Source organism: Periplaneta americana, chromosome 15 (assembly GCF_040183065.1).
Source record: "Periplaneta americana isolate PAMFEO1 chromosome 15, P.americana_PAMFEO1_priV1, whole genome shotgun sequence".
Lineage (NCBI taxonomy): Eukaryota > Metazoa > Arthropoda > Insecta > Blattodea > Blattidae > Periplaneta > Periplaneta americana.
The window spans coordinates 118,839,645-118,852,299 of NC_091131.1; the positions used below are offsets into that span (position 1 = coordinate 118,839,645).

General features: G+C 42.2%; 1 protein-coding gene across 1 annotated transcript in view; it reads right to left on the minus strand.

The window, feature by feature from the left end:
* The window catches only part of RpLP0-like (ribosomal protein LP0-like), a 36,421-nt gene extending 25,809 nt beyond the window's left edge, over nt 1-10,612 (minus strand). Inside the window, exons 1-2 of the mRNA XM_069848056.1 lie at nt 10,364-10,612; nt 10,099-10,261 (exon numbers count right to left, since the gene is read on the minus strand). Of these exons, the coding sequence (XP_069704157.1) occupies nt 10,099-10,261; nt 10,364-10,391 (191 nt within the window). The 5' untranslated portion in view covers nt 10,392-10,612. The remainder of the gene's footprint in view (nt 1-10,098; nt 10,262-10,363) is intronic.
* Nucleotides 10,613-12,655: the final 2,043 nt, after the last annotated feature.

The following is a 12,655-nucleotide window of genomic DNA, read 5'->3' on the forward strand; positions in this document are numbered from 1 at the left end:
ACCTGTAACTATTATACTTATCAATTGTTCTTGACACTCTGCTGATACATGATACATGAATGTAACATATGGCCTTGCTCATTTGTGGAAGGTCACTTTTATTTAATTAGGTGCCACAGTCTCTCGATGTTGTTGGTATTACAGCCAATTACAGGATCTTTGAAAGTCACTAACTGATTTGTCATGAAGTGCTGGAATCCCTCAATTCCCAGACTTTCCACAAATCACTGTTCCTGACTGAATATGATGCTTTATTGCCTGCATCAGATAGGAGTCTATGCACAAAAGAAGGTGATGACGAAGAGAGTGAACAATTTTATAATCAATTACACCTAATTTTAAATAAGATTAATAAGAATGACTTTATCATATTAATGGGAGATTTTAATGCCCACATTGGCAATCTAAAAATAGATCAAAATATTGATATATTTGGTGAACCAACAAGAAATGATAATGGATCTCGTCTGATTGATTTTGTCCTATTTAATCACTTGAAAATTATGAACTTCTTTTACAACCATAAAGACAGCCACAAATTTACCTGAAAAGCAAGAGGCTTAAAATCGATTATTGACTACATTACAGTATTTGTAAATTAGCCGAATTAGCTCTCGACATAAGAGTTTTCTGAGGCCCTGAAATAGAAACAGATCATTATTTACTTGTTTCCCCAGTAAGAATGAAACAGATGATATAGAAAAGAAACACAAAATCACAATCTGATTAAGAAATCATCATATAAAGTCCACTTACTTTATGACTGTAGTATTAAATGGTTATACCAAAAAAAAAAAAAAAACTAGATGACTTAAACAACACAATACATAAGTGATGAGGTCGAAAAAGAATGGTTACGTATTTCAGATATGGCAAAGTAGGCAGCGTATGAAAGTCTGGGCACAAAACGAAGATGGCATAGAATGAGAAGTTTACGAAATTTGGATGATGACATTAAACAAATTATTGCAAATAAATGAGAAGCATATCAAAAATATCTTTGCACCAGAAAGGAAAATTATAAAATTAATTACCATGAAAAATAAGCAATCGCCAAACATTACATCAGAACATATCATAGACAAAATTGAGACAGTTTCTTTAATTTCTTTACCAAGCAATTTCAATATTTTAAGTTTAAATACAATTTCAATGTCATTCATGGCATCAAAACACTATCCCTCTGATGTTGCCATATATTCTGATAATTCTCATACAGAAACCACTACCTTGAATGAACTTCTTACAGTCCTATGAAAAAAAGAAAAGTAACAAAGCACCAGGTTAAGATTGTATAAATATAGACAAAATGTGCAGGACAAGCTTTCCTCTTAATTTGTCAGCAACAATTGATATTTAAATCATGCGCAACTCACTGTCTTCAGTAGCGAGAAGGATTCTGAGGTGCACTACATTTTTGTGTTGGAAAATTCTTGTAGAAAACTTGTACTGAACTTGATATGGAATGTACAAGAACTACTCAAAAGTTGGTCTAAATATATTGTAATTCCAATACAAAAGAAAGACAATTGAAATAACTGTGACAATTATGGAGGGATAAGCCTATTAAACATGAGATATGAAATTTTTGCGAATATAATAAAAAAATAGACTTTACTGTTATTACAAACATATTGTGACAGCTACACCGGGGTTCGAACGCGTGTCCGTTGGTCGCTTAGGTGTGGCGGCGAGAGGAACGTCTGGATGCTGAGAGGGTAGAGGGGCGGTGTACTACTGCGACGCGCATCTGGTGCTTGCCGAGAAATGAAGGAAGCAAACTGCTACGTGTGGAGTGAAGGGGGGGATGGACCCTCCCGAATCTTCCAGAAGTCCGTCCGAAGTGGAGATATCCTGATAATTCGAGAGGACACCCATAGAAATTTCTCATAACTATGGTTTAGCTATAAAAGAAGAAATGCAAGTGAAAGTCAACCAGTAAGCCAGTCTTGTGTAGCAGTGAAGCCAGCTTCGAGACCAGAGTGCGACTTGACTTGTGTCCGTAACTGTGGAGCTTGAAGCCCGGAGTTCGAGTGCAGTGGACCGCAGTTGGGGGACCTGAGTTCGAAGTTCAGCGGATCGTCTCTGAAGGTCTGTGGTTCGAGATTATGTGAACGCGAGTGACTGAGCTAGAAGAACTAGCCAAGACAAACGAGCTGTGAACTGAGAACTGACCGTTGTGTGTTGTAAATAGTGCTTTGTAAATATTAGTTAAGATTAACAGTTCATTGTTGTTCGTAATAGTCCAAGTAAATTGTCATTGTCGTCAGTGGAGTGCACTAACGAATACTGTGTTACTGTGTGGAGAGCAAATCCTATTGTTGAGATAATAAAGTTACATTGTTGTTCAGTATAAAACGTTACACTGGTGTCAGAATCGGGATATTATCGACAATGGAGAACCTACAGCAGATCCTGCAAGCCATTGCAGAAATGAAAGCAGAAATGAACGTGCACATTAGTGAAGTAAAAGATAACATGAACGACATGAACAAGCACATCAGTGAGGTTAAGAACGATATGAAAAGTGACATAAGTTAAGTGAAAACAGAGATGAAAAATGACATAAGTGAAGTGAAAGGCGACATAAGCGGAGTGAAAGATAAAGTCACTACGCAAATTGAAAGCGTTTCGGCCCACGTAGATGGAATTGTCGCCATCGTGAAAGACGAACTTAAGACCGATTTGGATAAACTAAACCAGAATTTTACAACTATAAACGAGACAGTAGCCGAGTTGAGACAGGATGTAGATCATTTTGACGGCAAAATTCGCGATCTCGAGCGTCAAGAGGAAACGAGTGTGCTGATGGACCAACATGCTGTAGAAAACAAGCACATCCTCGCGTTGGTGGATCGCCAGGCTAGAGAACATAAACAGATAGTTGCCGAGGAGGTTCGACATGCCATGCAAGAAGCAGCCACAGAGTTGAGGACTCCATATAGTGGCCCTGCGGAACCATCGCCTTCAGCCAGACATTACAACGTCAAGACGCCGAAGTTCGACGGTACGACGTCTTGGGCGATATTTCGTCGCCAGTTCGAGGCCATCGCAGAGCACAATGGGTGGACGCCGGCAGAGAAAACTACTCAGCTGCTGGCCGCGCTTCAGGGACAGGCATCGGAGATTCTTCATAATGTTCCAGAAGATGGGACAGCCGCCGAGATAATGGCGGCCCTGGAGGGACGTTATGGTGACCATCAACTTGCGGCAGCATTTAGGACCCAACTAAAAACGAGGGTCCAACAGTCAGGCGAGTCCCTACAAGAATTTGCGATGGCAGTGGAACAACTGGCCCATAAGGCCCCTCAGGGGCCTACCTAATGACTTCATCGCTGGAGAGGCAGCCTGCACCTTTGGCAGCGGAGTTCGAGACCCGGAAATAAGACAACAGCTACTCTTGGCAGAGCATCGCACCATCAACGCAGCTCTGGCGGGGCCCTCAGAATGGAGGCAGCAAAGTTGACGGCGAATGTCTCGACGTCGCACCGGATTAGGAGCGTCGCGGCGGCCGACGTCGAGGAGCGTCAACTGAAACCACCCGAGCGACGAAGACGAGGAGTGCCCACCTGCTGGTCCTGCGGCGAACCTGGACACCTGAGGAGGGACTGTGACTGATCTGGTCACAAACAGGAAAACTAAAAGGGGCCGATGCGATGAGGGGCACGTCGGTGCCGTCATCACCATCCCCTCGGCTGATCTTGAAGACAGTTAACAGAAGATGCGACGATGGGCTGATTGCTGACGGATGGATAAGAGGCCGCCCATGCAGAGTACTGATAGACACTGGGGCGTTGCTCACCATCGCCAGACCGGAAGTCGTACGTGGCCTACCTGGGAGGACGCCGCTGCGCTGGTATGAGCTACGTACTGCCTCAGGCGAGAACCTGCCCATCCAAAAAGAGGTTTTCCTGGATCTGACATTGAGAAAGAGGAGATTGGAGATGTGGGTGTTTGTTGCCAACATCAGTGAAGACGTCATCCTGGGACTCGACGCCATGTGGATCTTCGATGCAACGGTGGACGTCCGGCACCGTATCCTCCGTTTTGGTCAGGATGAAGTGTTCCTGAGGGACGTCGAAGACCAACCCATGGCCAGCAGACTCACCTTGGAGAATCATGTGACAATCCTGGCAGGCTGCGAGATGGTGGTGATGGCAAGACTGGACGGACAGCCTAAGAGAAACTTGCTCCTCGATTCGCAGACAACTCTGATAGATGGTGTTTATGTGGCCAGATTCCTACTCCCAAATCAGAAGGTGGTACTGGTGAGGGTCCTGAATGTCACCAATCGGGACAAGGAGGTGCCTAATGGAACTGTACTAGGTAGCGTCGAGACGGTGGTGTCTGTGACGTCTCTGGCAGATAACGAGGAGTATCACCGACCACGTCCAGATCTAGACCCATCACTGAAAGAGCAGGCTCGAGAATTGGCGGAGAATTTAAGCAAAGGAGAAAGAAGACAAGTCCACGATCTACTGACAGAATTTCAAGATGTGTTCAGTCTGTCTGAAAACGACTACGGGAGAACGGAGAAAGTTCAGCATCGCATCGACACCGGAAATGCTCGCCCAATCAGACAACCTCCTCGACGCGTCCCTCTAGCTAAACAGAGGGAGATTGACAGCCAACTAGAGGGCATGAAAGCAAGAGGGGTCATCGAGGAATCCGACAGCCCTTGGTCATCACCTGTGGTGCTGGTGAAGAAGAAGAATGGGGACCTGCGTTTCTGCGTGGACTACAGAAGACTGAATGACGTCACCAAGAAGGACTGCTTTCCGCTTCCACGAATTGACGACACCTTGGACACCCTGGCCGGAGCAGAGTGGTTCTCGATGTTGGATCTCAAGTCAGGATACTGGCAGGTGGCGCTACATCCTGAGGACAAGGAGAAAACGGCGTTCTCTACAGGCCAGGGACTATGGCAGTTCACTGTTATGCCATTCGGCCTCTGCAACGCCCCGGCTACATTCTAGAGGCTAATGGAGTCCGTAATGAGAGGCCTGACATACGACACCTGTTTGCTGTACCTTGATGACGTCATCGTGGTCGGCAAGACATTCGGTGAACAACTGTCGAACCTGAGGAAAGTGTTCGAGAGACTGCGACAAGCCAGGCTGAAGTTGAACCCGAAGAAATGTCATCTGTTCCAGAAGAAGGTCAGCTACCTGGGACACGTAGTAGGTACCAACGGAGTGGCCACGGACCCGGAGAAGCTACAAGCCGTCAGAGGATGGCCAAGACCGAGGGACAAACAGGAGTTGCACCGCTTTCTCGGCCTCTGCACTTATTACAGAAGGTTCGTAGCTGGGTACGCCAACATTGCTAAGCCTCTAACCCAGCTGACCGAGGAGAAACGACAATTCCAATGGACAGACGAGGCGGAGTCATCTTTCCAGTCACTGAAAGAGGCGCTCTGCACTGCTCCTGTACTAGGATACCCCATCCCTGGAAGGAAGTTCACGCTCGACACGGACGCCAGCAATGTAGGCATCGGTGGAGTACTCTCTCAGGAACAGGACGGGCAAGAGAGGGTGATTGCCTACTTCAGCCAAACATTATCCAAGGCTGAGAGAAACTACTGTGTGACGCGTGGAGAACTTCTTGCCATTGTGGAAGCCCTGAAGCATTTCCACAAATATTTGTATGGCCAGGAATTCCATCTGAGGACAGACCATTCTGCACTCACCTGGCTATTGGGCTTCAAGAATCTGGAGGGGCAGACCGCCCGTTGGGTTCAATGACTGCAGGAGTACAACTTCACCTCCGAACACAGCCAAGGAAAGAAACATTCCAATGGTGATGCCTTATCACGACGCCCGTGCCCGGATGGCTGCAAACACTGCCTGAAAGTAGAAGAGCGAGATGGCACCCATGCAGTCCGAGCAACTGCCGCCCAGCCGAGCCCAGGATGGGATAACGCCGCCATAAGGAGGGAGCAGCTGGAGGACCCAAACATTGGGCAGCTACTGCGTGATGTGGAGTCCGGCCAGAGACCAGTATGGGCCGATATCGCCAACCGTAGCATCACTTACAAGAGCTACTGGGCCCAGTGGGAATCCTTCACTGTCAAGGACGGTATCCTGAAGAGGATTTGGGAGTCGGCCAATGGAAGGACCCGCAAAGAACAACTTGTCCTGCCCAGGAGCAAGGTGAAGGAAGTGCTGGAGGAGACTCATGCTGGAGTGACTGGAGGCCACCTGGGAGCCAACAAGACGCTGGACAAGTTAAGGCAGAGGTTCTACTGGTTGCATCAGAGAACTGACACAGAACAGTGGTGCCGAAGATGCGACACCTGTGCAGCCAGTCGCGGACCAAGGACACGCAGCAGGGGAGCCATGCATCAGTACAACGTGGGAGCTCCTTTTGAGAGGACCGCCATCGACGTTGCTGGACCGTTCCCAGTCACAGATCGCGGGAACCGCTACCTGCTAGTCGCCATGGATTACTTCACAAAATGGCCAGAGGTGTACGCGATTCCCAACCAAGAGGCTTCGACGGTGGCCGACGCGCTGCTTGACAACTTCATCTGCCGATTCGGGGTGCCCCGGGAATTGTATAGCGATCAGGGGCGCAACTTCGAATCCAACCTGATGGGAGAATTGCTCGAGCGTCTGGGGGTGCATAAAACCAGGACCACTCCCCTCCACCCACAGTCCGACGGCATGGTGGAATGCTACATCAAAACCGTGGAAGAGCACCTGCGGAAGGTGGTGTCCAACCATCAACGAGACTGGGATGCCAGAGTCCCACTGTTGGTCACTTAGGTGTGGCGGTGAGAGGAGCGTCTGGATGCTGAGAGGGTAGAGGGGCGGTGTACTACTGCGACGCGCGAGGGGAGGTTGCGCGCGCATCTGGTGCTTGCCGAGAATTGAAGGAAGCAAACTGCTACGTGCGGAGTGAAGGGGGGGACGGACCCTCCCGAATCTTCCAGAAGTCCGTCCGAAGTGGAGATATCCTGATAATTCGAGAGGACACCCGTAGAAATTTCTCGTAACTATGGTTTAGCTATAAAAGAAGAAACACAAGTGAAAGTCAGCCAGTAAGCCAGTCTTGTGTAGCAGTGAAGCCAGCTTCGAGACCAGAGCGCGACTTGACTTGTGTCTGTAACAGTGGAGCTTGAAGCCCGGAGTTCGAGTGCAGTGGACCGCAGTTGGGAGACCTGAGTTCGAAGATCAACGGATCGTCTCTGAAGGTCTGTGGTTCGAGATTCTGTGAACGCGAGTGACTGATCTAGAAGAACTAGCCAAGACAAACGAGCTGTGAACTGAGAACTGACCATTGTGTGTTGTAAATAGTGCTTTGTAAATATTAGTTAAGATTAACAGTTCATTGTTGTTCGTAATAGTCCTAGTAAATTGTCATTGTCGTCAGTGGAGTGCACTAACGAATACTGTGTTACTGTGTGGAGAGCAAATCCTATTGTTGAGATAATAAAGTTACATTGTTGTTCAGTATAAAATGTTACAATATTTTGGGACGAGAACAAAACGGTCTCTACAGATCATGTTGCGATAGATATTTTACCTTGAAAATTTTAATATAAAAACAAACAAAAAGAATTTAATATGGAAATACATCACCTTCACAGACTTCAAAAAAGCATTTAATAAAGTTAATCGCTGTATCTTGTTAAACATAGTATGAAATGATAATATACCAAATCAAATTATCCGAAACATATTTCACTTATAGTACAAAGAAACTTCAATTGCAGTAAAAACTGGAGATACTCTATCACTTTGGAGGGAAATAAACTCAGGTGTTACGCAAGGTTCTACACTTTTATTTAATATCTATATGAATGCTATCATCAAAGAATTTAAATTGACATGACATTGGTATAACGGTAAACTGACATCTGCATTTAGATACATTAATCTTTGCAGATGACTTACTACATTTAGCCTCTACAGAAAATGTTCTACAATGATCTGTACATAATTTGATATCAAAAGTAGATGGGTATTCAAAGGAAATTTTACAGATAAATTTTAAAGAAAAGAACCAATACAAGCAAAATTTGTATCAGTAATCAAATATCAGAAACAGTACCATAACATGAGCTGAATCCGATCAAAATTTTCAGTTGTTTAAATGTTAACCATATAAGGTTGCATCCAAGAGAAGAGCTGATTTAATTTTATAATTTTCATTTTTCAGAATTCTATCTACCGAATGTAAATATCTTCAATTGTTTTCAACTTCATTTTTTAAACGTTTATTGTTGATCGGTGTCACCTCAATAGGAGAGGTGAATCCGATCACACATTATTTCATAATTTAAAATTGGATATATACAACTGAATATGTGAAAATGATCACTAATTGAAGTTTTAAAAGACACAAGTTCTAGACACAAGAGTTTTCCGAGGCCCTGAAATAAAAACAGATCATTATTTACTTGTTTGCCCAGTAAGAATGAAACAGATGGTATAAAAAGGAAAAACAAAATTACAATCTGAATAAGAAATCATCATATAAAGTCCACTTACTTTATGACTATAGTATTAAATGGTTATACCAAAAAAAAACTAGACGACTTAAACAACATAATACATGAGTGATGAGGTCGAAAAAGAATGGTTACATATTTCAGATATAGTGAAGTAGGAAGCGTATGAAAGTCTGGGTACAAAACAACAAAGTTGGCATAGAATGAGAAGTTTACGAAATATGGATGACGACAATTCATTTTTTAAACTTTTATTGTTGATGGGTGTCACCTCAACAGGAGAGGTGAATCTGATCACACATTATTTCATAATTTAAAATCTGATACATATAACTGAATATGTGAAAACGATCACTAATTGAAGATTTAAAAATATTTTTAAAGAATGTTTCAATATTTAGCCTATGACAAAATATAATTATAACAAGATCATAAATGACTTAATCAATAATGTAGACTTTAATATTAAAAAAAGTATATTTTTCACGTCACAAGGTTTGTTGTACCACCTTTCGAACTATCTGCCCTTCTTCTACTTCAGTGGCAGGATAGCCTATATAAAAAAGTAACACCTCTCTCACATTTTTTTCGGAGAAAGTTCTTCTCACATAAGTCCTCTCCTACTTTTCTATCCACTCTGCCATTAAAATTTTATTCTTTTCTTAGTGGAGAATCTTACAATATAGTGAATTTATTTTCTAATAGCTTTATTTATCATTCAGTATCGTGTAAGGGACTCCATATTCTTCTGAAACCTTTCTAATGCTTAATTTTTATAATTTTAAAGCTTTCACCACATTACTAAGGTACACTGAGTTGCAATTATTGCACTTACATGTTGCTCCTAGATTCTTTTCATAGCCTATACCCTAATTGTTTAATTTAACTTACACGTAGCGAAAATTAAGGGCGCATAACTTAGTAACAAAATTAATCCCAATCATGAATTATCAGCTTCTCCCTTACATATGTGCTTGATCGGGGTCACTTTCCAAAACAATAAAACTACATTTAAGAGGGCATAAAATAAAAAATGGAAACAATTTTATCTCTAATACTTTACACTGACCCTTAAGGGACTTCTACAAAATTAAATATTGTGTTACTCGCTCTATTAACAAAATGTGTAGTGAAGTAGGCTATAGTACAAGTTTTCTACAAGAATTTTCCAACAAAACTGTAGAGCACCTCGAAATCCTTCTCGCTACTGAAGACAGTGAGTTGCGCGTGATTTAAATATCAATTGTTGCTGACAAATTACCTTTCTTAGAAACACGAGTATCAATAATGCTTTCAAATTACCAGCGACATCTGTGCATTGTTCTTTGTTCAAAAAAACATAACTGATCGGTTTCATAACACTAACATCGGATTCACACCCCGTTTTACAGCAAATGAATTCAGTTATATTAATTATATAATATAATTTATGACAGAATCAGATACACCAGCCAAATTCTTAAATTTAATAAATCTATGGGTATCGCCAACAGCATTATGAAACCATTATCAATCCAAAGGCATACACGCCTCCACTTCTACGAAACTTTGACGAGACCTGTTTCATGTTATGGCAGTGAGGCTTGGACCAAAAAGCTTGGGAGCCACCATGACTAGAAAAAAACTGATAAATGCATACATACCTACTATGTCTCCATTCAGTACGCAGATCTTTCAATTTAGCATTCCGCATGTTCTCAACGGAGAATACAAATATTCTTTTGTAGTCATCTACGCATCTTCGAATTTCATCTACCAGCTGTTGCTTAAACCCCAGGCCCTTCTTCTTCGTTTTCGTTAGGGATACTGAAATAACACAGCATGGAAAATTGAGGTTATGTTGGCCCATACAAGAAATATTTATAATACTTCAGCCTCAAATTTGTATTTAAATAAAACGACACTTACTTTTCTTATCACGCTTTGACTTCGGCATCTTAATTAATTATTTTAATACTGTTCTGCTCTCTTTCGTTCAACAAACCATGTGTTCTCTACTAACTACAAACTTTCCACACGGTCTTCTGTCTTCACGTTCCTCCCAATCCGTAACCCAGTATCGCCAACCTGAAGTGAAAGAAGTAGAAGGAAACCAAAAAAAGAATAAAGTGAACTTTGAATAAGGATAACTTGAACTAGCACCGACAGATAGTGCGCGTGTACTTTGAGGATGCGCTTGCGTGTGCATTTGTTTTCCAGTATAATATGAACAAACGAGTTACTCGTTGATAACCAATCCAGGTTCGATCCCCGATGTCGGAACGAATTTTTCTCCTCTAATATTAATTGTTACCGTAACAGACGTATTCTGTAGGACCAAAAAATTAATATCTACATCAAAAGTGAATATTACTGTGGAATCCCGGCACCAAGTCACTCAACTGAGTGCTCTCCTTGTATAATGGCATTTGACTTAATATAAAAATGTCAACATACATGTCGAACTTGGAGTCAGGCCACAAAGGGAAAAACACTAGAGGAGAGGGATTCAATCTGGTGCTGTGGACTGGACTTCGGCGTAGCTCAATGATTAGAGCATTTGGTATGTAGAACCAAGGACCCGGGTTCGATCCCTGGCGCCGGAGCGAATTTTTCTCCTCTAATATTAAATATGGCATACAATTGTGGAGTTCTATGAGCACCTCCAACATAGACATTTTAAGAAGATTCGAAGCTAAATCTCTTCTCTGTATAGCCAAAGCACCATGGTTCATGTCCAATATTAACTTACACTGTGACCTGGGAATCAAGGAAGAAATCACTTTATACAGTTGTTGATATCAGCAGTGACTCAACTTACATCCAGTCCTCTTGCCATCAACTTACTGGACAACAGTGAAGCACTTGTATTGCCTCAAGTGTCATCACATTTTTGATTTGACATTTCGTTTTGTGAACATTAACTGAAAAGTTGTCTGACAACTCTTAAGATTTTCTTGTCCAATCTTGTTCTTTAGGAACAGATTGTAAAGCAGCAGTGATTAAAAAAAAATTGTACAAGTGGATGGTACTGATGCTTTTACTTTTTATGTTTTTAAAGGTTTCTCCACTGCCTTGGTAGCTCAGTTTGTAGAGCACTAGCTTACGATTAATGCGTGAGGAGTCAGGTTCGAATTCCAGTAAGCCTGCCATAAATGTTTCCTGAAAATACGGGACACTTTTACTATTGATATCTTTTGTAAGGAAATTAAAGTTAGAAGGTACTGAACAAGAAAATTGAAAAAACTCCCCTGCAGTGGCTGACTGGTCAGATCTTCAACCTGTCACGCAAGTGGTCCAGGTTCGATCCCAGTCAGGCCTGGGATTTTTCAAAGAAAAATCCATAGTGGCACTTGTGGCGGACAAGATCGCAGTTGGGGTTTTTCTCGGGGCATCTACTCATTCTGTCAACATATCTCCATTTCGTCATTATTTCATAGCATTCCTCGAGTGGTGACTGGCGACACACAGAGGAGGTTGCCTTCTCGAAACCTGAATATGCAGCGAGCCTTAGTGGAGTCAGCCGGTGTGAATTTGGGAATTTGCCTAGTTTGAGGGTTAGTGCAATAGATCTTGAAAGAGTCGTAGTGCCTCTTCCAAAATTCCATTCCATTCAAATCCGAGATTAAAACAGGGCAGTTAAGAAAAGAAAGAACACTATTTCTTTAAATAATGTTTATTCATATCAATTTATTTACGTCACTTGACAGTACTTTGCACTTATCTTTTTGCCTAACAGTAGGCCTACCCTTCATACATAGTTCACTCATATTTGCTGATTTCAAAATCAAATATTTATACAAATCAAAATAATAATTTCAACATTAATTTATGAAGTAACCATCAGTTAGAGAAATTACTGAATTTTTACATTATGAAATAAAGTTTTATCAAAGTACGGGACTTTTGCGCGTCCTGACAAAAATTACGAGGCCACCTAGGCCAAAAAGGGGACTGTCCCATTTTTTACGGAATGTATGGTGAGCTTAAATTCTGGCGATGATGGAGCTGAGTGCCCAAAGTCAAAGTTCCTGAGAATTTTCTAGGGACTCTTCCGTTTTCCTCTACAATTCCACCGTCACTCTCCATTTCAATGTTCATAATCATCATCATCATTTAAATATCTATACACAAAATGGTGTGACATGATGTAGTAGACCTATTATGACTCACAATTGGCATCTGTCTGAGGAGAGATAGTATGCTCTCAGAAGTGTGAAA